Here is a 26378-nt window from a genome sequence, read left to right as displayed (position 1 = left end):
TCTCCTCTCTTATCTCTCTTCCTCCCACTCTCCCTTCTTCTTTCTCCTCCTCCTCTTCCCTAGCCATTTGTGGATCAGGAGGACCAGGATGTGTGTTCTCAGCTAAGGATCCAGCGCCATGTCTGCCGCAGCCATGCTCCCTGCCATAAGGACCATGGACCTCTGAAACTGTATGCAAGCCACCAATTAAATGTCTTTGTAAGTTGACCCAGTCGTGGTGTTTCTTCACAGCAACAGAACAGTGACTCAGATAGTTAACAAGAACTGGTGGTTGTGAGCACCAACCTTAAAACACAGAAGAAAGTAATGTACAAGGCCCCATTAGCAGTCAGGAAGGAGGCAGACTGGAGGATCTCAGGGAACAGCTTGTACAGGTAGTACTCCAGCTTCCGCTTCCGGAGAACGGCTGCAATCTGGAAAAAGAGACGCTCTGTTATTGAAGCCAACCACGGAGGTTCACTCAGTAGTGGAAGCTACTGAGTAAAAGCATATGCTAAAGACTAAAAGGAACGACGCCGTTTTCCTGGCTCCTCTGTACAAACAAAGCTTTAGAACAGATGTTCGCATTCACCTAAGTTGAAAATATTGACAGCTTTCGTCATGTGACAAGTCAGCTCCGAGACAGGCACATGGTGGGTGAGCTTCGGGGCAGGTACATGTAATAAAATAAAAGTAATAATAAAAATAATTACAGCATGCTCACAGGATGAGTCAGCTCCCGGGAAGGTACATGTCAAGCCATAAAAGCAGTTTTCAAATGAAAAGCATACTTTCAAAAAGAACAGGTAAAACTGCCTGTTGCAGAGAAGCGCCTTTAACTGCTCCCGACCCAGCATCCTCGCAGCACCTCAGTGAAGGACACCAAAGGCATTCGCACACTCAGGGATTCACACAGCAGCTGGGAGGGATAAAGGAGAAGCATTTAAAAAGCAACAATTAATGGCTTCTGGCATTCTAGGGCCCTGAAAGAAAAAAAAAACCGAGACATTAATGATGTGCCAACACGCTGAGTCAGAGGATGAAGGCTCTTGCTCTGAGCCCTCTGACCTGAGTTCCGGCCCCAGAACCCATATGGGAGAGAGAGCCTACTCCAACAAGCTGTGCTCTGATGATGTTACTGGAAAGCCCTAAATGTTACAGACATTTACAAATTAAAAACCTGTCAGTGACTCAACTTTCAATTTTAAAATGAAAAATATTAACCTTCTTGATTCAGCTCTTAATTTTAAATTGAAAACATGTTTGTTTGTTTGGGTTCTGATAAATCTTAAATTTAAAAAGATGATTTCTAGATTAAATTAAAACCACCAAAACCCTGGAATAGTGAGATAATACAAATATCAAGATATGAGTCTACTCAGTGAACACAATATTAATGTTATAGGGAATAAAGTAAAAAAATCGTAATATGCTCTGGATAGGGATCTAACTGTAAGAAAGATCCCATGTGGGCACTCTAAAGCACAGAGCCGCAGAGGGTCACTGCAGTGAGAGTAACACTGGGTAGGCCATAGGTTCAGGGACTGAACTAGTAATAACAGGATCTTCACAGGTGAGCAGGAATCCTTGTCCACAGTTGTGAAACGGCACCAAAGAAGAAAGGTTAGAACAGCAAGATAGAGAACTGGAGAGGAGCTGAAAGAAAGGAAAGAACGTGGAGAGGAGGAAGGCTGCACGCCTCTCCAGTCAGCCCATATCTTTCTGAGATAACACTGCCTGACGTCGGAAGCCAGCAAAACCAATGGCCTCTTCTAAGGTCTTACTTCATGCTTAAGGTCTCTGAAATTGACCATCTCTCCTTTACAATTCAACAGCCGTGCATATAAAGAAACACGAAACAGAAGGCCCAGTCCTACCTTCAAGGAATAGAAAAGTCGGGGGGGGGAGGGGAGGAATGGGGATAACCGTAATATGACAAACCATAATATGACAGTGTGCTACTCCTAGCCCAGAGAAAGAAGGTGCTGCTGCTGATGACACCTGACGAACAACCAAGAGACTTGCCATTCGTCAGTTTCTGGTCACTGGGACAAGGCACCTGAGGTAAACAGCTTGCCAGGAAAAGGGTTTGGAGCCCGCTGTTTCGAGGGTCTCTGCCCATGAGCTGGCTGTGTGCTTTTGTGTGTGGTAAGGCAATGTATCAGAGTAGGAACACATGGCAGCCAGAAAGGAAGGGAGGGAGAGAAACAAGAAGGGGCAAAGGTTACAATATCCTTCGATGGTCCCCAGTGACCTAACTTCCTTTCACCTACCCTGCCACCAAGGCATCCTCCACCTCCCAACAGCACTACAGTCAGGGAACTAAGCCTTCAACATATGGGCCTTTGGGGATATTCAAAATCCAAACTACTATACATGTCCCGTTCATGAATTAGATGTCAGTTCTCCCCGGTGTGAAATGAAGATCCAACACAATTTCTATCATACCCCTTAGGAGATGTCTGAGAACATAGATAGTTCTATAATCCACACAGAGAGCAAAGGAAAAAGAATTATTGTAAATAAAAATAAAGAAAATGCAGAAACAGTAGCTACTGAATCTGACTGCAATATTGACAATGCAGCAGATGAACAGAACAGAATCAGGAAATTTGTCCAAATACGCCTAATTTCTATAAAGGCACAAAAACAGTTACACGGAGGGAGGGCTTTTCAATAGACAGAGGTGAAAACAAGGGCCATCCACAAGACAGAAAGAGAGAGGGAGAGGGAACACTAACCTAGGTTTCACATTTTGTGAATGGGATGGCTTTGGGGTTAAAGTGCTTTCTCTGCAAGCATGAGGGTCAGAGTTCAGATCCTAGCACCCACATAAAAACTAGGAGCAGCATTGTGTATCTGTAAACCCAGCTCGGAAAAGCAGAGACAGGCAGATCTCACAGGCTCCCCGACTGCTGAAATGGAGTGCTTGGAATTCAATCAAAGGCGCTGTCTCAAGAAAGTCAGATGGAGACGTGACAGGGGATCACCTGACATTGACTGTATATGCACTGGTAAGAACTCTCGGTCTCTGTCTGTCTCTCTCTCTCTCTCTCACACACACACACACACATTCACACCCACATGTACACACCTTACGAATCTTACAAATGCACACAACATACAACGACAAGAACAAATGCCAGCAACAATTCAAACCACCTGTGCACTCGGTGGCCGTTTGTTGCAGGTAGAACTGTAACATGATAAAGATATCCTACTTGGACAGTTTGGCAGTTTGCTGAAAAACTAATCAAGCAACTGCCATTCGAGCAGTAATCGCTGTCCTGGGTATTTATTTATCTCTAAGAAATAAGAGTTCATGTTAACAAGACACTTGTGTACAAATGTTTGTAACAGCTTTGCTCATAATTGTTAAGTTATGAAAGCAGATGGTCTTCAACAGGTAAGTGCTTTAACAAACTGTGATATGTCCATGGAATAACTACTATCCAATAAGTAAAGAGGGGCCCAAACCCCTGCTCTCAGCCTTGGGCAGAGGAGCTTCTTACTGCATGCAGAGGGTGGTGGTTAATGCGGAACCCATTAACTGCTCAAACTGCTGAGAACAAGCAACTGTGAGCAGTCGGCCGTGCTGAACATCTATATATATCAATCTCCTCTCCCCACTAAGGTCCAAGAAACATCACGCTAAAAGGAGCCGAATGGCTACGAAAGCCAGAGGATGGAGAAGGGCGCTGGGTAAGTGGGTAAGGCTGGTCTCTGGACACAGCCTGGCTGTCACAAACAGGAGCTCACAGCGGCTGTTGTTGGTTGCCTGCACAAGACGGAAAGCATGAAAAGGTCCAGCATAGAGAAGGAAGGGGCTGCTGATGCCCCACTCTTAGCTGAGGGGCTGATGGCTGCTGAGGGAAAGGAGGGTGTTCTTTACAGTTATGGATGACCACTGGTTAGTTGACCCACACACTTTGCACATGAACAGCGCTAACTGGGGTTAGTAAGTTTAAAAAAAACTGTAAGAAATTGAATGGAAGTTGGAGGCATGGAGAAGGGGAGCTGGATGGAGGAGTGGTATTTAACCAAGATATACTGTATACATGTGTTTTTGGTGAGTTTTATGCCACCTTGACACAACCTAGAGTTATCAGAAAGGAGGAAACCTCAACAGAGAAAATGCCTCTATAAGATCTGTCTGTAGGTCATTTTCTTAATTAATGATGAATGGAAGAGGGCCCAGCCCATTGTGGGTGATGCCATCCCTGTACATCCTGAGTTCTGTACGAAAGCAGGCTGAGCAAGCCATAGGAAGCAAGCCAGTACGCAGCTCCCTTCCATGGCCTCTGCATCAGCTCCTGCCTCCAGGCTCCTGCCCTATTGGAGTTCCTGCCCCGACTTCCTTCAGTGAGGGCCTATAGTGTGCAAGTGTGAGCCAAATAATCCCTTTCCTCCGCATCTTGATTTGCCCATGATGTTTCACCATAGCAAGAGGAACCTTAACTAAAAAGTCATATATGAAATTTTCAAAACACAAATTTTTAAAAGGAAAAAGGACACAAAACAGCAATATAAACAGCCTATGTTAAGAGAAAAGGGGCAATCTCAAAGGACCACACTCTGAATATACCCACACCTGCACACCACTGTTCTGAAGACAAGTGTAGAAAGGAAGAATAACTTTCTGGCTGAGAGAAACTAAAGGGAAGGGGGAGAGAGAAGTACAGCTATAAAAAGCCAAAGGCAAGGAGGCTTGCCCTAACAAAACTGTTGTCTTTATTTTAATGTATACTGGTGGCATTGTTTGTGACTTTCGCCTTCATTTTGGCGCCCAACTTGGTTAGCTGAAATGGTGCACATCTTATACAACATTTTGGCCAGACCTGCACAAAATACTCAGAGACTATTGGCAATTTTAAAAGACATTGATCTTGAAATTTAACCATCATTTTACTTTCACAGGATCCCCCAGAAAGAACGTCGCCCCCATGACAGTTGGAAGTAATTCTAGAGGACGACGTCCCCTCTCCCAGTAAAGTTTGCCCTTGGGTTTAGGGACATCATTTAGGGGTTGGTTATAATTAGTATACGATTGAGGGTTGGGGGAGGAATTTTATAAGCTCAGGGATCATTTTGAAAAAAAAAGGGGATGATGGGATAATAGATTTATAATTGTGAGTTACTGTTTTTAGACAAATATATTGGTATTGATTCTTCTATATTGATACAAAGTTAAATTATATTGACTATTGTATGCATGCATGTTTCTACCTCTGTTTAAAACATTTTTTATGTATTGACATATATTGTATTGATATATATATTGTATATATTTACCATATTGCAGTGTACATTTCTACCTATGATTAAGATACTTATATAATGTTTGTGTATTGATATATATTTACCTACTGCAATGTATATTTGTACATTGTTTATATTTGAGGTCATTGTCCTCATTTGTTTCACACTCGTTTATTTTCTTAGTCTTTAAGTTAGATAGATATTGAGAATTATATAGATTAATAGTCATCTAAGTTTGTCATTTATAATTAGACTAACCAGGTTCCTTAGATATATAGAGATTATACTCAGTATAGATAGATAATCTTCAACTTCTTCAAAGAGCTGTAGAAAATGGCCTTTAATCTAGCTCAGAGTTTTGTGGTAGTGAGACACAATTGCTCCTGGCAACACCGCTCTATTCCCGAGAGAATGTTGAGCACCAAAGACACTCCACCTGGAGTCTTTCTTTTTGACAGAACTGGCCTTTGGGCAAAGAAATGCCCATACCTCAACCACTGACAGAGATACAGAGCATGCATCAATGGATAAAACAGGACTGTCATATCCTGCCAAGACAGGGTAAGATGGTTTTGAAAAGTTGCTTGCCTTTGAAAATGGTATGTCAGTTATGTTAGGCCTTAGCCAAAGTTGGTTGCTTCAACGCTGCTAACGTGATTTTGGGTGATTGCCCAGGTAGCTAGTTGTCTCTGTGATTTGTTGCATGTTTTGGAAGTTGTTTTACTGAACTTCCTAATTACCCAGGTAACATTATTTCCCTTCTCAGATCTTCGATGGGGTTGAAGACTATATAAATGTAGTTACTTTCTCTCATGACTTGGCCAAGTTATTTATTATACAAGACCTAAGCTAGTTAGAATAGGATATTTGTACTTATTGTATATAATTTCATAGTAGCTTTAGAACTCTCTTATTTAAACAAAAGGGGGAGGTGTTGCGGGAGGTCCTCCCGCTCCTCCAACCTATAGCTGCTGAGATACCAGCCCATTGGGGCGTGGTCTCTCTCCCTTTAAAAAAGCGGCCACTTCCCTCTTCTCTCTCTCTTCACTTCCTGCTCCACTGGAGACTAGACTCACTTCCTGGTTGCGTAGAGGGCTGTTGCCTGGGACAGTGATCTGTAAGTTTTTTCCCCTTTAAATAAATACCACCCTATTAATCATAATCCCAAACTGGTGTGGCATTGTTTGTGACTTACGCCTTCATTTTGCCTCTTAATAATCTTCACCAAGTGCATGCAGTGCCCCTGAAGGCCAGAAGAGGAAGTCAGATCCTCCAAAAATGGAGTTGTAGATAGATGTGAGCCACCGTGTGTGTGCTAAGAATTACAGTCAGTGCTCTTATCGCTGAACCCAGTCTCCAGCCCCTATGCGGTGTCTTGGGTCTGTGTCTCTAGACATTCGGGTGTGGTGTATGCATGTGTGTGCGCCTGTGTGCCTTTGGAAGCCAGAGGTTGATGCCTGAGGTCTCCCTTGATCTCTGTCTACCTTGTTTTGTGAGTCTCTCATTGAACCTGGAATCACAGATTCTGCAGTAACCCATAGTCCTCCTGTGTTTGCCTCCCAATCACTGAGATTACTAGTGCACAAAGCTCCGTGCACAGCAGTTTATGAGTGGTAACAACCCAAACTCAGGTGCTCATGCCTTTTTTTTTTTTCACACAAGTTCTCACTATGTAGCTGTGACTGTACTGAAACTCACCATGTAGACCAGGATGGCCTCAAATTCACAGAGACCCTCCCAGCTGCCTCTGCCTCCCTGGTGCTGGGATTAAAGGTGTGCATCACTATATCCAGCTCAGGTACTCCTACTTAAGAGCTAAGCCCTCCAAATGATCCATCTCCCAGCTAATCGCCTGTCTTACAGCATCAATGGCAGTATTTCTACTGCCATCCTGTCTGGCAAGAAGATACCATCAGGAGAAACTGGGTAAAACGCTCATGGGATCACTAATTATTTCTTCCAGCTGTTTCTGAATCTACTTTTACTTCAAAATAAGGAGTTCATTTTGTTTTCAAAAGTGTACTAAAAAAGCTCACACACACTTCACACTGCCGTAAGAGAAGTACCCAATGAAACACATACACCAAAATCATGAAAATGAAAGACCAGACACAGTGCTGGTGAAGATGGGGCACAAATAAGGCCCTCACCCACTGCTGGCGGTACTGTCAAACTTGTTCAGCTCCTCGTGAAAGTGTTTGATAATGTGGACACCATCTAATCAGACATCTACTCTTATGACCCAGTAATTCTACTCCTGAGTATAAGCCCAGAATATACAAAGTTTCTTTCCACCAAAAGATTATTCTCCAGCATCTGCAATCAATCACGAATACCAGTACAAGCTAAATGTTCACTAACAGTAAAGTGAAGACATTTTACATTTGTATAATATTGGCAAAAAGTAAACTGTAGAGTCTGTTGACATAAAGGGAAAACCTGACGCAAAGCTCAAGAAATCGGGACTTTCCTCATCACTGTGCTGTTGTTATCCAGAGCTTACAGCCAGGTTCACAAGTAGCTGAGACACTGATACTCTGAGCAATCTGTGACCAGGAGGAGCCTGGAGTTCAGACAGTGGGATTGCCTAAGGTTTACAGTGTGCAACATGACATTCTCGTTCTCCATACACACAGTGTGAGCAGCTTAAAACCCCGTCTAAGCAAGCGAAAGACCAGCAACTGCTAGCCTAGCAGTTACTTCTAAAACCTTCAAGATCAGATGTGGCACCATCGAGCACCTTCAGAAGCATCACATGTCTTATCTCAACGCCCTTGCACAGGTCACATGCTCTCATCCAATAACTGCCAATTCCTTGTGAACTTTCCAGTGTTCATATAGAAATTTAGCTGAAATAAGGTATAACACAAAATTATGGCTAAACTATATAGAAACATTCATACCTATGTAATGTTGTTTTAGAAGATTAATAATATCTAAAAGTAAGATATAAAAGAAAAAGACTGCAAAACAATAAGGGACATATATGTCAAATATTAAATGCTATGCATTGCTATCACTAAATGATGCACAAATTGCTAATTTAATTTTTTTTCTTTTGCCATCACGTATTTCCGGCATTCTACATAAAATGTGTTATAATTTATGATAAGAGGGTGTGGACATAAGTAAGAGAGAGTAAAAATTATTTGTTATTAAAAATACAAGTAGAAAATAGCAATAACCACAAAGATATAATACAAAATAATCAAACTTGATTTTTAATCTCCACTCTACAACATTTATATGGAGGATTCTTGCTTACATATTTAGAGTTCAATTTCCTCACTTCTTAAATAAAGAGGTGAAGGGACTAGAGCAACGGCTCAAAGGTGAAGACCATTTGCTGCTCCTGTAGAAGTCCTGAGTTTGGTTCTCAGGACCCACATCGGCAACTCACAACTATCTGTGACTCCAGTTCCAGAGGACCTAACTCCCTCCTCTGGCATCCAGTGGCACAAGAGATATACATCCACATAAGCACACATACAATAAAAATCTTTTTTAAAACCATAAATCAATCAATAATAAAGAGGCTAAATTAAATAAAACAGTGAGCCCATTTTTCCATTTTTCTTTAAATAGAAACTGGTGATATTTAAACAAATGGCAGTGGCAACATCGGGTATCAGCAGGTATGGATACAACTAACAAAGTTCTCATACTACACACAAGAAGTGCTCTGAGATGGCTCTCAGACCTAAATTCTAAAACCATAAAATATGAGAACATCTAAACCAGAAGTAAACGCCTTTTTGAAAATTACAATCATGTTTTAAGGAGCAGCGGCAGCACGAGGGAGCTCATGAAGGGCCAATGTGGTCAAGCCCAAGAGCACAAAGTGCAGAGGAGAGACAAAATTGTGGGGCCAGGTCCCAGTGTTGAAGTTCCCCTCCTAGAGCTTGGCCTCTCAAGGCACAGGCACTATAGACGCACAGCCCTCCAGCCCTCCAGCCCTCCATGGGCCCACACTCCCAGGCTAAATCACTCATCACTTAGGATCCATCAAGGATATACGTGCTTCACCTCAGGCATGGATATTCCCTTGCTAGTCATTTGGGATTCCCCACGTGATAAGCGCCATATATTTTCCACGGCAATAGTATATCAGTGTTGACACTGCAGTCCTTGACCATGGACTATGACAAATCTAATTGGCTCTCAAAGGGGCTAACTGCGGCCTTAGCCTAATTAGTACCAAGCTGTAAATTACCCTTCACTTTTATCCCAGCGACTGATCATTCGTCTCTTCTGAATAACTCTGTTTCTACATGCAACAAATCTAGTTTCTCTGAAAAAATAAAATACTTCACAGTAACAGACTTCATGCTGTATCTACTCTTTACAGATTTTATGCTGGACCTATTTTTTTTTTTTTGCTTTTGTTTTTTGTTTTGTTTTGCTTTTTTGTTTTGTTTTGATTTGGTTTGGTTTTCCAAGACGGGTTACTCTGTAGCTTTGTAGCCTGTCTTGGAACGAGCTCTTGTAGACCAAGTTGCCCTTGAACTCACAGAGACCCACCTGGGATTAAACACGTGCACCACTGTATCTACTCTTAAAGTAATCACTAAGAAATAAGGAATTTTTTAAAGCAAGACCTCCCAACAACTCAACACTACTGACATTTGGAGCCAATCTGATGTTTTAAGAGCTATCCTGTATAAGATTAATACTATCCCTGCACCCACCTTCCTAATGGGACAAGATGCCAACAGCATCCCTTTTCTTGACAATCAAAATGATCTGCAGACATTTCCAAAAATCTCTTAGGAGGTAAAACTGTCCATTATTGAAAAGAAACTGCTTTAAAGAAAGTGGCAAATACAACTATACTGTATTTGTATTAAATTACTATAGTGTCTTAAATGTCCTCCAAAGATATGGGTTTGATGCCCAGCCTGTGGCAGATTTGGGGAGCATGGGAACATTAAAAGATGAGAGCCAGTCAAAGGTGTTAGGCCACTCAGGTATGCTTTTGAATGGAACATAGGAGATAGTCCCCTGCAATCTCCTTCTTGCTTCCTACTGCCATCAGATAAGACTGCGTCTTTTGAAACATGCAACCACAATGACGTATCTGCTGCCCATTTAGAGCTCCAAGTTCAACACAGCCTAGTCAGTGATGCACAGACACCTCCAAAACCAGGAAACAAAATAAGTGGTTCCTCTTCTTATACTGACTGACCTACACATTTTGTTACAAAACTAACACAGAAAACTGTCGGGTTGGAACTGTGTCCATGCCAAGACAATGTGAACAGGGTTGTGGAACTGATGTGTTGGAAGAATCTGAGAAAAGAATTAGCAGGTATAGGTGAGACAAGGCCGAGAATGCTGTAAGCAAGAAACAGTAGTTGATTCTGTGGGGCAGAGAAAACACTCCCTGACAGAAACAGAGATGGTGAAGTCTGTGCAGATGAAGTTTCAGGCAGGAACGAAGACTGCTAGAAATGACTATGTGCTGGCCTTATGACACCACAACAAAAGAGAAAAAAAGGAAAGCAAGAAATGGCTGCATTGTGCTCATGCCTGAGACTTTGTGGAGAGCAGAGATTCGAGGTGATAAGCTAGATTATAGGGGAGTCTCAGGGCAGCACAGCATCTGCACAATAGCACGGGTAATAATAGCTATGCTTAGCCAGACTTTCAATAAGAGCTGGGAGCAAAAGGCAAAGGAGAAAGATTTGGATACTCTCAGCTCAGGGGGGAAAGAGTTTAAAGATGCTACCAGACAGGGTGCAATTGCTGAGGAGACTGAAAATACTGAAAAAGCCAAGTAGGAGCTGGAGAGATGGCTTAGCAGGTAAGGCCACTTGCTGCTCTTCCGGAGGACCCAGGTTTCATGTCCAACATCCTTTTCTCAGCTCACAATGGTCTGTAACTCTACTTCTAAAGAATCTGACACCATGCGTTCTCTGGCCTCCACAGGTATTGCACACACATCGTGCACAGACATACATGAAGGCCAAACACTATACATATAGAATAGAATTTTTTTTTACTTGTTTTAAAAATCTTTATAAAGAAATGAAGTACTTTGTATCTGGGAAAACAGGATGAAAATACCTTGAGAACAGCTCAGAAATAAGCAGGACACCACCCATGCCATCACAGGTTCAAAGGAGAGCACGCAGAAGTCTGTTTCAAGGACTTTTAGTTGACACCATGATGATCAGGACGGCCTGGGAGCTGTCGTGTGTACCACTGGCATGAATGCAGAGCCAGCTACGCATCGAGAACAAATGGGCACAAGTGTAGCTTGGGCTAGCAGCAGACCACAGTGTTGCCATTATACTGAGTCTTCGGACACGCAAAATACAAGAATTGTGGAGTCACAAAGATTCAAAGGAAATTCTTGGAAGCCAGGCAGCCAGAACTACAGCCATTTCTCTAACAGAGTTCCGTGCGGGGTAATGTGTGAAGCCATGGAGGCTCCAGGAAGACGGAGTACCTGGAACATAGCATATCTATCAAGAAAAGCTGCACAGAGCAAGACAGCCTAAGATAGCAGCCAAATGGACTGCAGCCAGAATGGCCGTGAGGGTGAAGCCATCCAAGCCCTAGAGAGGGTCTATCCTGCCTATCCAGAGGCCCCAAGGCAACAGGACCGTGCAACTACAGAGTGAGAGTCCCAAAACTGTTCCAATAATCTTTGTTGTTTGCAAATTAGCTAACCAGGACAGATACCAGATGTGAGATACAGAGCTAAGATGGGGAGTTCGCCATGCTGGGATCTAGTCTTGCTGTGATCTAATCCCTGCTTTTTATTCCTGAATACCTCCCTTTTGGAATAGGAATGTTTACTCTGTGTATCTTGGAAGCAATCTTGTTTTTTACATTTCTGTAGAAGTTCATAGTTGATGCATTGAACCTCAGAGGAAACTTTGGACTTATTCTTTCCAGCAATCGCAGGGCAGTTAACACTGAAGGAACTCTCAGACACAGCCTGAATACATTTTGCTCTGTGAGGACATAAGCCTTTGGGTGCCAGATATAAATGAAACAGTTTGGAACTTAAATGTTCCAGAGATCCACATGTTTTGTCCCTAGCTGAATACCCTCCTGCGAAGTAGAGAAGACACTTTCACAGAGTCCCATGGTCTATGCTGCCGTACACATGGTCTTGTTGACCGAAATGTCCTCTACGGCATGCAACTGTATTTTCAATCCACACTTGACAGAATCCCAGCCACAGATTCATTGATAAAGAAGGCCAAATACATGTATACACACACACACACCACACACACAATTCTGCCCTTTAAGAGGCACAATGCATCTGAATTGCTTCCAACATTACTATTTGTAAGGTTAAAATTATAAGGTATAAAAGTCTAATTTAAATGGCTCAAAAGAAAAGGACAAACCAAGTACCACATATATTTACACATCTCTTTACAGTTTTCAAAAATATCAATTACACAGTATTTCTCAAGTGTCCCACAGAAAGCCACGAAGGAGTGAAAGTGTGACTACTCTCTATTTATATAGGTGGCACTCACACTATCACAGAGAGAAAAAACCCAACCCTCAGATCACATAACTTACAGCCAATGAACCGCACTGTGCAGCCTCATCAGATAAAGATGACCAGCCTTATTTTAAAAACCAAGTAAAGGCCAAAGAGATGGCTCAGCAGTCCTCACTACTAGGCCTGGTGACCCAAGTCCAACCCCATGAATACATAGAGTGAAAGGAAAGGAACAATTCCCACAAGTTCTTCTCTGACCTCCACACAAATGCCATGGCACACAGACAGCAGACAGACAGACAAACATACACATGCACAGACACACGCACACATGTACACACATGCACATGTAGGTATACATGCACGTACACACCAAATATATGTAATAAGATGAGTAAAAATTAAACTAAAAACTAGGGCAACTCATTAACAGTGTGGGGGGAGATCTTCAAAGTTTACCCTGACTTTTTATCGTACAAGAAAATCATACATGAAGCTGTAATGGTGACCATTAAACCTGCCACTGCTCACCTCTAATATGCTCCCTGTCCTCCACTTTCAAATTGATAGAGAAGCTAAGGGAACCTTTAAAGACAGCCTGGAAACATGCTTAAGATACACTACTGAGACAAACGTGACCAAGAGTAAGATTCAGGGCAAGCCCGGGACCCATGACCCTCACAAGCTGAGTGGTAATGTCGTGGCGCTGCAGGGACAACACTGGAAACAGTAGTGTCGCGTCAGCTGTTACCAGGCAGCATGCTATGCAAGACTGCAACTTTAACCGGTACCCTACAGACTGACATCCTACTGTTACGTCCTTCTAATAACAGTCTAGCAAGGCCCTTTTTGATAAAGCCCTTAACTCAGATGAGAAACAGATGCTATCTATGTTTTGTTCTTGTTTGTCCAGTAAGAACACCAGGAATAACGATGTGAATGAATGACCTGAACCCTCAAAGTGGACGCAAGCAAACTCAGAGTTCACATGCAGAAAGACAAGCAAGTGGAATGGAAGAAACCACAGATATTCTCAGAAATGTCTTAATTAACAACCAGTTTGTGAGCTGACATGAGGACGGAGCTCAGTAGTAATGCGCCAGCCTTGCATACCTAAAGCCCCGAGTTCATATAGGCAGGGAGATTGAGATGTCTGGATGGAGTCTAGACATCAGTCTACAGCAGCTGATAGCTACAACTACTTAACAGCTTTAAACAATCTGCACCCTAATGACACCACCAGGGATCCTGGGTACAGAACCAGGCCCGATGAGCCGCTGTGCAGCCGAAGTGTGGACTCCGCTCACTGGACTCCTAGTGGGTCCTGCTACCAAAATGTACTTTTCTTTTCCAAATAGATTAGTTTTGGAGAATATGAACTTTTCCAGGTAGGCCATTCTTACTCAGTTGAAGAGAATTTCCTAGTGACCACACAAAAGGAAATAACTTTGGCACTGAAAACATTCGGGATTTGAAGGTCTTCCAAGCTTCTTTTAATCAAATAAATACCTGCTTTATTGAGAATTTGCTGGATCCAAAACATAAGCAGTAGCAACTGCATCATCATTTAGAGTATGAATTCCACGTGTTAATTCCATCCCTGACCTATGGGACAGCTAAGGGTAAACCTCAACCCTGGGGACAGCAATGCTCCATAGCCGATAAGGAAAGGGTGGACTGAGAAAGTGTTTAATGCAATAGCCGGCCCTCGACACTCAACTGGAAATGGTGTACTGGTGGTCGCACTGTGCACACAACGGACAAGAAGTCACAGAAAACAAGGCCAAGGGACTAAAATAGGCACATTAATAAATATGCTCATCGTTTAAATGAAAAAAACACCAAAGACACCAGTCCATTTCCAAACAAATAGTAACAAAGCAAGGAAAGGATCGGTTGCTCAATGAGGAGCCAGAGATAAAATAAGCCCCTTATTTACACCCCTAAATGAGACCTCGAGCAAAGTCAGTTTACAACTCCATGATCTCCTGAGCTCAGAAAAGCAAGCAGATATTTTTCAGCAGGTTCAGTTATTAAATGACTTCAGGGATTCTTGGCTAGTTTTGTTCTAAATTTTTTAAAAGGCCTATTACAGCCAAGTGAGATGACACACACCGCTAATCCCAGCCCTCCAGAGACAAGCACGTGGGTTCCTGTGAGTTCAAAGTCAGTGTGAGCTACACAATTAAGTTCCAGGCCAGCCAGAGTAAGCCCCTGCCTAGAAATAAATACATAAATAATCCGAAAGTCTATTACCAAAACATTCATGTAGCTCTCCTTCTCTATAAAAACTGGGCTAAGGCAATGGCTTTAAAACTTGCAACCATATCACTGATTTCTTCACAAATGGTCATTTCCAGGCCTTTTGCCAAATAACTGGATGCTCAATAAACTTTTTTATTCCTAGGTATCCCAATTCTTAGCTTCTTAGCTAAATGTGTACTCAAGACCTAAAGATAACGACTTTATCATGGACAGGCTTATGAGATTATAACAGATTTGTTAGGTTTTACAGTTCAAGTAAATACTAAATACACACTGCACACTCCGAAGAGTCCTATGCATCTAAAAGTGAAAAGGCAGCTGTTAAATTATCCCTTCCCGAAGTGCAAACGAGGGTATGTACTTTGACTCGGCAAAGGGGATAGATAGCTGGCACACTGGTCAGGAGTCCAGGGAAGCTGCCTAGGAAAATGATAACTCAAAAAGGTTAATGAACAACTTTTCCTTCTTAGGGACTGAACAGCACAGAATTAATACTTCTAGTGAGTGAGGAAGCATTTGAAAATACCACAACAGACTGTGTACTGTGCTTTCCTTGGCTTACAGTTTACAATGGTCTCTCGTGCATGCAGGCGGTGTGGAACTCCATCTACTTTAGATGTGAAGTGACAGCTAACATTCAAAATTAAAAAAAATGGTTTTTGAAATCACGTGTATGCATGTGTCTGTGTGCGGTTATGTACACATGAGTGCAGCGCCTGAGAAGGCCAGAAGAAGGCACTGGATCTCCTGGGGCTAGAGTTACAAGTGCTTGTAAACGACCAGATGTGGATGCTGGGATCTGAGCTTGAGTCCTCTGCAGCAGCTCTTAACTGCTAAGCCATCTCTCCAGCCCTAAGACATAATTTCTAAAAGTCTATTTTTATATATTGTGTTAGTATAAGTAATAAAATACATAGGAGTATTAAATATTACACATGAACTTTTAAGTGAGCATCAATCTTTTCACAAATTGTAAAAATACAAAGATTACTAGTACAAAGAATAGTATAAGACTTTGGGTAAAATGAATAATAGTGGCCACCTATGTGTGAGCCAGTAAAGGAGAATTGTCAAAACAAGAAAAAAAGAAAAGGAACAAACTGTTTCAGAAAGAGAAGAAAGAACTTCAAAAATTCCCAAATTGAAGGAGTCAGTTGAAAAATACGGAGAGAAAGAAAGGCGCTGACTGGAAAGCAGCAGCCTGAACTCAGCTCCGGCCGTGAAGGCCGAAGCGCCATCCCCATCCAAAAGGAAACCCATGCAGCTCCAGAGAGAAGAGCTGCAGGGTCCTGACCACAGGGCAAACCCACAGGAAGCACATCGTAAACCCAGTCTTGGTGGGATGACGACCACTGCAGAAGTGAGCAGGTGGTCCCCCAGGTCAGTGACATGTGACCAGGTGCCATCTGGGAGGGAATCAATGGTTTAAAACTGACTTACCCTGGCACCCTGAGAACAGGACCAATCTGGGAATGCTGAACTTAAGCTACCACACGCAGTAGGGAAGCCTGGGGAGACAGGTGTGGACGGCAAGAGGGCTGGATGCTGACAAGCCAGAAAGCGCTGGCAGCCGCAGGACAAGCCCAGATGGTGGAATGTATGGGAAAAGTTAGCCTCATGCTTAAGGCCTGAAACATCTGCTCAGCATACTCTAGAGTTACTCTAGAACAGTGGTTCTCAACCTTCCTAATGCTGTGACCCTTCAATTCAGTTCCTCATGGTGTGGTGACCCCCAATTTAGTTACTACTTCATAATTGTAATTTTGCTATTGTTAAGAACTGTAATGTAAACATCCGAGATGTTGGATATCTGATATGCAGCTCCCAAAGGGGCCATGACTCACAGGTTGAGAACCATTGCTCTTGAATATAAAACCCTGAGAAAGAAGTCTGATAGTCTATCAACCTCTGGTTCAAGCTAACTGTTGTGTGGCTCAGAGCTGTGGAACTGGAGAAAACGGAAGGCCCAGCAGGATGATCAATGCATAGCGAGTTTTGCAGACATGCAAACAGGACAGCCAGTACAGATCTCAATGTGATGCTTTCCTCCCTGATTCCCCACACAATGCCGGACAATCCCGCCTAGAACACTGGCCATGCTCAAGAGTCTCGGCAGGCTGGAAGAACCCGCTCCGTTCACAGACAGCAAGGTTGAGCGTGGCCAGCAGGAGTTCCTGGTGGACAAAGGAAAGAGTAGTACTGGTGGCTTCTCCAAACAGGCTCACATACCAGCCTAAGTCACATCAGTTAAGACCCTACAAGTTCCACTGATACAAGCCTGCCCCTGACTACACTCGACAGTCCTCAACACTGAAGGACCCAGAAGGAACCCTCTCCAATAAACAAGACAGCTTTTGTTTTTGGTCCCGTGTGCACCCCCCTTTTTCCCCCAATATAAGGTTAGCACACTTTTTAGACAGCTTTTATGATATTATCTTTTATTCTCCTTCATAAAACTATATAACTTTTTATAATATATATTATATATAAATATATATAATATTTTTCAATTATTAGACAATTTCTCTTTCTTTTCTTTGGTGTGGTATGTCCTTCTCTATATGTATTGCTTTTATTGGTTGATGAATAAAGCTGTTTTGGTCAATGACTTAGCAGAGTACAGCCAGGCAGGAAATCTGAACAGAGATAAATAGAGTAGGCGGAGTCAAAGGGACATCATGTAATTGCCAAAGGAGAAAGACGCCTACTGGTAGGCCACAGCCTTGTAGTGATACAACTATCAATAACAATAACCAACAACTCTGACATAAAACCAACATGCTAAACCTAAGAATCCTAAAAGGTAAGAGAGTAATAAAAACCAACAGCATACCAAATCTACTCCACGGCTAGCACAATATTTCCAAAATCTAAAGAAACAATAGACATCAATATGCTAAATACACATGACAAGAGAAGAACCCTCCACAATAGATTATCAACAGCAAGTGGACAGGACAGAGAAATACCATTGAAGCTGCAAGCAAAGAACAGCAGCTAACACACAAAGGCATGCAAATCAGAGAACATCAAATCCCCCACTACTAACCCTAAAAAAGAGGAAAGGACAGGTCAACATATTTCAGGCCTTCAAAGTAAATAACCACCAACAAAACTACTTCTTCAAATTAACGAAGCATGAGGGCAAATTTCATGAAAGCAAGGAAAGAACCCATTATGTCCAACACAGTAAAACAGCAAGCCCATAATACCATCAAGATAAAGAAAAGAACAAACAATCCAACTAATCACAAAAGCAACCAACAAAAGTATATGGGTCAGCAAAACTTTCCCAGTGGTAACTTTAAATGTAAATGGCTTCAACTCCCCAGTAAAGAATTATAGACCAGTTGACAGGGTTAATAATGATGATGACGATGATGATGTAATAATAATAATAATAGCACAACCTGTTGTCTCTGAGAAATATTCCCCTCCTGGAAAGGACAGCCACAGACTGAGAGTCAAAGTATGCATCAATCTATGATGTCACTATAAACCAAACCCAAGCTGCTGTAGCTGATTCTGATACCTAAGGATCTAGTCTTCAAGCCAGCATTAATCAGAAGAGGCAAAGGCCACTACATATCGATAAAGGGAACAATTCACCAGGACATAAAATTGTAAAGATGTGGGCATTTAATGTTGGGAGTTGGGGTTTACATTTTGAATATGATGATAATGATGATAATAATAATAGGCCATGAAAAGTTAGATATGTCCTGATACAAGAATACTAGGTAACTTGAATAGCCCACTCTTCTCTAGATATATTATCCAAGCTAAAAATAAACAAAGAATACAAAATATACCGTCTTTTCTTCAGCCCACAGATACAAACAGGAAAGAAAACAGTACAGTGATTATATCTGCAGCAGCACAATCCTACTCCCAAGACACTAAAACCTCAACCCATATCTGTGAATGTTAACAAAAAAGAAAAAAGGGAGTAAAAAATTTAAAGATGAGGAATGAGAACAATAGAATAAAGCTCTCTGCAGGCAGGCTGCTTCAATAAAAGGCAGGGTTGGTTTGGTGTCAGGAGATTTTGAAGATGTCACTATCACAAAGTAGGCTAAGACACACAAGTATGTGTGTGTGTGTGTGTGTGTGTGTGTGTGTGTGTGTGTGTGTGTTTGAAGTTACGGATACAACAGATGCGGATCAAAATTTCATTCCCAGCTACGTTGACTCTCATCTTTTCAGTCTGGGTCTGTCTTTAGGGGCTCCATACTTTCTAAGACAAATTCATCTGTGACAATGTATATTTACATAGAGAATAACAGTTCTTACTAACAACCATTCTTTGTGAATCGTGGGAAATACTAGGGGTTTAAATCTCTTCAGGATTTAACATGACCTAGTTCTCATGATAGGAACTGTATATGATTTCACAGAACTCTATGAAATGATTAGCTAATAACTTTCTGAAACATTTCGTTCTCTTTATCAATTAATCCACTGTTATTAATCACCAAATCAAAATTGGCATTTTATATTTCTTTATAAATGAATTACAAATTGTTCGTCAGAATAAAATCAGTGAGGCTACATTTCAAAATATCTTAAGCAGAAAGTAGAAGAAGCATGAGGGCAAATGCACAGAACGAGAGAATAATACGAGGAATTTACGGAATCCATTAGATTAACTCGCATTTCAAACGAAAGGGAAATAATGTAAGGCTCATTTTACAGGTTCCAAAATATGATTTATAATCCTATAAATATTAGCAGGTCGTCGTGTTGTCTCCAAATCCTCCGTTCCCATGCCGTTTACTCTTCCAGTGAGATGCCTCTAAAACTGCCCTTTCATTTTCTCTGGCAAGTACACCAAATACCAGCCTACTCCTGGACTATTCTAAAGCCCATTCACTCACACATGCACTCATTCAGAACTTCCAAACCGTGCTGGTTCTGAATAAAAGCTACCTGCTGTAACAGGAGATCCAGCCATCATGAGGACATACGTCAACAGCAAATCCACTGCATTAGGGGCTTACTATGTCAGCTACTATTTCCACTGCCATTCTTCGCTAAGTCCAAACAAATGCTCTGTTAGCAAGCCAGAAACAGAGGCAATCTAACTTTCCTTCCATCCCTCGGCTAGTGAGGCACACACAGGTGGGATTCCATGGGCATATAATGCTGTGAACCATCAGTCAAAAGGACAACTCCTAACCCTTCCAACTTCAACTAGTAACTGCCACAGGACTCCTCGTCCTTACGCAGCATGTATTCCTGTAACCTCCTTGGCTAAAAAGGTAAAATAAAACAAAAACAAATTGTTCCTTTGGCCTGACCTTTGGTCAGATACCGGAGCACAAAACAAGGCCATAACCCTGCCCTTTTATCTACTGCCCTAAAATCTTATGAAGCAAGATGAATCTCTCTGGTTTTCCGATTTCTTATTCATGAAGTGGGGATAGTCTTCAGATGGCATCACAGCTGCACAGGATGAAATGAATGAGGACGCAAACACAGATTGTTCAACAGGAACTAATACCTAACTGCATAAAAACCTTTTGCTGTGTACATTGAACACATTCTTTCTCTTACAAAACTCTTGGATTTCTTCCCCCCAGTCACACTATTAGCTCCCTCTGTTGATGTGCACCCCATACGTTCACGAATCAAGGTCCAACCTTATTTTCAAGGCCAAAGTCAAACTCCACCAACTCTAACGGGCAGCAAGAGCCACTGAAGAAGGAGAGAAAGAAAAATACACATATTCAAGACACATTAGGAGCTAGGGATAGAACTCAGTGGGTAGAGTGCCTACCTAGTATGCATAAGGCTGAGATTGACAGGAGCACCGTATAAACAATGCTTGAAGGTGCACACCTGTAATCCCAGGACCTGAGAGGTAGAGGCTGGAGAATCCAAAGCTCAAGGTCAAAAGTCCTTGCCTTAAATAATAATAATAACAGCAACAACATACAAAATGTATGGAAGCTCACCAGTCATTATTCTACCTCAACTCTCACACCCACAAACATAGAAACCAAACATTCATAAAGTGAGAGGGTAACTGATAGAAGGGATCAAATCCACATCAACTACAGAACTCCTACAAAAAGCACAGTGTGACTAAAATTCCACTCCTTAGCCTTAGTGCCTGAGATAACATTTTCTAATCTCTGTTTCACTTAAAATACTAGTCAGTTCTCACTAATTTCATTTCACAACCACCAATAAGCAACAATTGGAAATACACAACTGTAAAAAACAATAAGGCCACATGAGATAGGAAATTTGTTCTGAAGCAGTATTTAGAGTATCTGAAAATGCAATAGCAAAACAAGTCTTTCTTGATCCCCACTGATCCTATCTCCTAGAGTCGGAGAATCTCTGCCCCAGCTGCTTCCCTAAACTATGCTAACACAGAACAGGATCAATGAATTGCCTATGCTATAGATACAACACAGACATTCCACAAATACTCGTCAAATGAATGAATGTATAATCCTGTTGATCTCAGGAGAAATCGCATTGTGTCGACCTTTTTCCCACCTAATTCCTAATCGCTGAGGTCATGAACAATCTAGGAACACATTACCTGGATTAGTGTTGCTTTGCTTTGTCTTGTCAAGGATGAGAGGTGGTCGAACAAGGCAAGCAGTCAGAACACAGGACCTGGCACATGCTAAGCAAAGGCTGAACCACTAAGCTACCCCCCACCCCATGGCCTAGAAAGTTATTTTGTGCAGATGATCAAGAGCCCAAAGAACTTGTAGATGTTTAAAAAAAAAAAACTGGGGCAGAGTTCAACAGTAGAACTCTTGTCTTGACAGTACAAGACAACAGGTTAAGAACCCCAGCAACACCAAATGATAATAACATAGTAATAAATACAAATTATAGGCTGTCCCCAATTCATATAGAAGAGCCAATAGCAGCAGTATGAGGGAAAAATGGACATGAAGATATAGATTTATGTAAATAAGACTCTATTACAGGCCTCCAGATCCTTCCTACTAAAGGGGCAGTCCCCAGCATCAACACTCCTTTACAGTTTATCAGAAATTTACTCTCCAGGCCCCACCGAGACCTACTGAATTGGAAACCCCATTCTAACATGACCCCTGGGATTTTCTTGAAATACATAAAGGTGGGGAAGCACCTCTGGAAGTTGGCTTTTACACTCTCAGAGGCAGTTACTATGCCTTGCTGTGTTCTGTCAATAGTTACTAATTAGACTTCTCTCTAAGTTACAGGCATAATCATACTGTCCAGGATGTCATGGATCCAAATTATTACTTCAACAAAAAGTGTATCATCCATTGGATATTGAATAAACTTCTAGTAAACATGGAAAATAGGGTGTCTACCTTCTTAGTACACAGACTTCAACAGATTAAAAAAAATGACAGTGAACTTCAATGATCAAATAATCGATCTTTAATGCCAAGGATGTGATAATGACTGAAGGAAACAGCGCTCTTTACGAGAACATATCTTTCCCAGTTCTCAGTGTTACAGGTGGGTTTCCAGATACTCTCTATAAACTTCCCTGCATGCAAACCTGTATAAGAAAATGACCTCGACGACATAAGTCAGATCTCCTAACACCTTCAATGACTCTGAAATCACCGCACAAAATCTCAAACCAGGAGTCTACTCTGCAAACTTGCGAAAGAGCAAAAACCCTCAAGCCACAGCTCTGTCATCTCAAACTGAGCCAAGATCTGTGGCCACGGGGACATACCCTTTTTCATAGGAGGAAGGGGCGCGAAGAAGAGGTCAAGGGAGCTGAGGAGAAACTTGGGTATGCATTGACTAAGTATGCTCCAATACCTATCCATCACAAAGTCCCTGGATCCAGGTCCTCAAGTGTCCTGCACTCTGACCCTGCCAGTTAGGTGCACATCCCCATCCTAGCAACAGGCGTCCGGTGACAGCTCGCCCTCGGGGTCCCCTCCCCCTCCTTCCGCAGAGGACTCTCCGTCCCCGCCCCCCCCCCGCCCCGGCCTCCCACCACCCCTAAAGCTGCCCCACGAGCAATGCTCCAGGGGAGGCCCGTCCTGCACACACGCTGACCCTACTCACCAGGTACAGGGGCGCGTAGATCTTGAGGGACTCTTCCAGGGCGCCCCAAGTGATCTGCAGGAAGGAGACCCGGCAGGAGGGGTGCCAAGTGTGGCCGATCTCGTAGCAGTTATGAGGGATGGACTTGCTGAGGGCCGCCATGACGAGTGGCGGGGGTGACTGCGCGTGGTCAGGGGATCGCGGGGCTCGGCGGGGGGCGGCAGGCACACAACGGCGGGACCGGAGCCGAGCTGGCCGAGGTATGCGGGGTGCGGAAAGGTCACGCGAGGGGGTTACTCAGGGCCGGAGTCCTCGGATGTTGGCCGGTCCGCGTATGGCAGCGCGAGGGGGCGGGGCGCGCACGGCGGAGGCGGGGAGGGACTGTGCGTGCGCGCTCCCGCGGGTGGGCGGACGCGCCGGGGAAGTGAGCGCCTTCAGCCTTCCCTAGCTAGCGCGGCTCGGGGACGCGCTAGCGAGAGCCCGGCGGTCTCAGCGGGCGACCTTTCAAAGGCCGGCCAAGTAGGGAAGAGGGTAAAAAAAGGATTCAGTATCTTTGCTGGGAGATGGAGGAGAAAAGTTCGCCACTGGACCAGCCTGGAGAAGCTTGCTCCACTGTTGTGCCGGTTCTCCCAGGTGTTCACCTACGGCTGCCTGCGGTTGCAACAAAACCTCAATGTTCTCGCTACTTGCCTAAGTGCTGTTTTGCCTGGAAAGCCTTGAAAATGCTCATTTGGCTGTGTTCAAATGCATACCATATTCAGAAAGGCAGTAATGAGGCCTTACCAGACCCTAATGACTAAGCAGTCCTACCAACAGGGTCCTTGACAAATCCTCATTACCCAAGTGGCACACAGCAGAGATAGCAACGGTGCAGATAGTACTCCTGCCTGGCCTGAGAACTTGACCTAAGACTGATAACCCTGACAAACCACTGCCATTTAGCTCCTCAGTGTCTGTTTCTTTGCGTATAATAGCCTCTTTTCTTTGGACTTCTAATGCATTACCTCTGGGTCGGTCCCTCATCTCCATCCAGTTCCTTCCATAATATTTACTAAACTAATAAAATTTCCCAAGCCCTGTTTGATACCCTGAAGAGACTTGTGTGGAAAAGATGTGTTCCTGCTGTCGAAAAAGTAGTATTCTAGACATTAGACAACACACAGGTAAAATAAGTGCGAGTTGTCTGAGGATGCCTGACTATATATATATTATGTTATAGAACATCACAGATTCTTCTCAGGGTACAGTGCGAGCTGTCACCTTTGATTGCTACAGTGATTATAAAATGACCACTTCGATAACATGGCATCCACTTGCTAACCAAAATGGCCAGAGAGAGGGGGAAAGACAGCAAACTTCTCAGGCTGTATCTGGCAGTGCAAGGAGGCTAAGCAGGAGGGTCTGGAATTCAAGGCCAGCCTGAGCTACAGAGTGAATCTGAGGCCAGCCTAGGACTGGATCATGAGACCTTGCCTTTCCCAAAAAGGAAAAGAGAAAGAAACTTTACCGTAGACTGGTACAAATGAGTCACCTAACTGAGTAATGGGACGTCAGCTTGGGCAAATGGCAGCTAACATCAGATGACTGTATCCCTGCACAGAATGGCACAACAGATACCAGGGTAATTAATAGCATCAGCCATCGTGCTGTGCCTCTGGCTACCCAAACATCTGGACTCATTCTGCCCAAGAGAGACAACTGAAAATACCCAGTTGCTACCACATCCTGTTCAAAGTCCAAGATCTCCCTGAAGATCTGCTGTTCAAGTTATCATCCCCCCTCCCAATAGAGAATACTAGCATGGAGCCAACAAATCACAGTATTTACAAAGATCTCCAGCTCAGAAAGGAAGTGGGTGAGAAACACACAGTATAAACTTGCCCTAGCCATTACAGGAATAAATACGCAAGCCTGCCTTACTAACATCAATAATCTATTCCTGAAAACCTGATAATCTTCAAGAAAAATGCTGAAAAGCTTTAAATGAGAAAAATAAAGTGAATTATACATAAGCCTCCCTTCTTCTTCAAGTAAAATATTAAATATAAATAACAAGCTATCCACACAAATGCCGGGGACTGGGTCACAACCTGTGGCCTTGTTGGTGTCTAAGGGACATGCTGATCTGAGTGGCCCATACTGTCACTCGAGGCCATCATCCAGGCCTGAGATGCTGTCTAGGGACATGTCTGAGATGACATCACAGCTCCTGTTACCACCAAGGGCCATGCAGAAATCCAGGGTCTAGCCAGCCACCTGAGACCATGTTGATGTCCAAGGACTGTGCTGTCACTGGGACCATACTGATCTGGGTGACCTGAGCTGCCACGGAGGCCATGGTGACATCCAGGTCCAACTTGCTGCAAAGGGCCATGGCTAGTTCCACGGTCCTGTTGCAGTTGTGGTCTCTGTTGATATCTATGGTTTGTATTACCACAGGCTGCCATAAAAATCACAGCATAAAGATGGAAATCTCACATCAGGTCATGGTTCATGGTGCCTCTTCACATAAATAGAATATTGACCAATTCAGGTTGTATAGTTTATAATAAAAAAAAAACTTGGGCAAAATTTGTTTGCAGTAGTTTACATTTTTAATTTATAGACTCCAAGAATATATATATATATGTCTGTGTGTGTATATATATATACATATATATATATTCATTCAGTGGTTCTCAACCCTCCTAATGTTGCAACTCGTTTTTTATTTTTATTTATTTATTAAATATTTCTGCCTCCTCCCCGCCACCGCCTCCCATTTCCCTCCCCCTCCTCCAATCAACTCCCCCTCCCTCATCAGCCCGAAGAGCAGTCAGGGTTCCCTGCCCTGTGGGAAGTCCAAGGACCTCCCACCTTCTTCCAGGTCTAGTAAGGTGAGCATCCAAACAGCCTAGGCTCCCACAAAGCCCGTACGTGCAGTAGGATCAAAACCCAGTGCCATTGTTCTTGACTTCTCAGCAGTCCTCATTGTCCCACTCTTGGGAATATACCCAAGAGATGCCCTGTCTTACATGTTGCAACTCTTAATATAGTTCCTCATGTTGTGGTGACCTCCAACCAAACACTTATTTTCATTGCTACTTCATAACTATAATTTTAAAACTGTTATGAATCATAATACAAATATCTGTGTTTTCCAGTAGTCTAAGGCAACCCCTATAAAGGGGTTATTTGACCCCCCACAAAGGGTCATGACCCACAGATTGAGAACCGCTGATAGTCTCACACTGGTTTTCAAAGCAGGCTTCTCATTACACTGCCATTAAAATCGATGTAAACCTTTCCTCTGCATGGATCATTTGTTATTTGGGGGGAGATTATGCCAGTGTTTGACTGATACTTTCTTGGGCCTTCATTGTTTCTCTTTCAAAAAAAA

General features: G+C 42.9%; 1 protein-coding gene across 1 annotated transcript in view; it reads right to left on the bottom strand.

Moving 5' to 3' along the window:
- Window positions 1–23362, bottom strand: part of Tmem135 (transmembrane protein 135) — a 161721-nt gene extending 138359 nt beyond the window's left edge. Inside the window, exons 1-2 of the mRNA XM_075952387.1 lie at window positions 23021–23362; window positions 286–413 (exon numbers count right to left, since the gene is read on the bottom strand). Coding sequence (XP_075808502.1) covers window positions 286–413; window positions 23021–23161 — 269 coding nt within the window. The 5' untranslated portion in view covers window positions 23162–23362. The remainder of the gene's footprint in view (window positions 1–285; window positions 414–23020) is intronic.
- Between the last annotated feature and the right edge of the window lie 3016 nt (window positions 23363–26378).

The sequence above is a fragment of the Microtus pennsylvanicus genome, chromosome 18 (assembly GCF_037038515.1).
Source record: "Microtus pennsylvanicus isolate mMicPen1 chromosome 18, mMicPen1.hap1, whole genome shotgun sequence".
Taxonomy (NCBI): domain Eukaryota; kingdom Metazoa; phylum Chordata; class Mammalia; order Rodentia; family Cricetidae; genus Microtus; species Microtus pennsylvanicus.
Note: the sequence above shows the minus strand (reverse complement) of the source record. Positions and strands in the feature narration are given on the sequence as shown.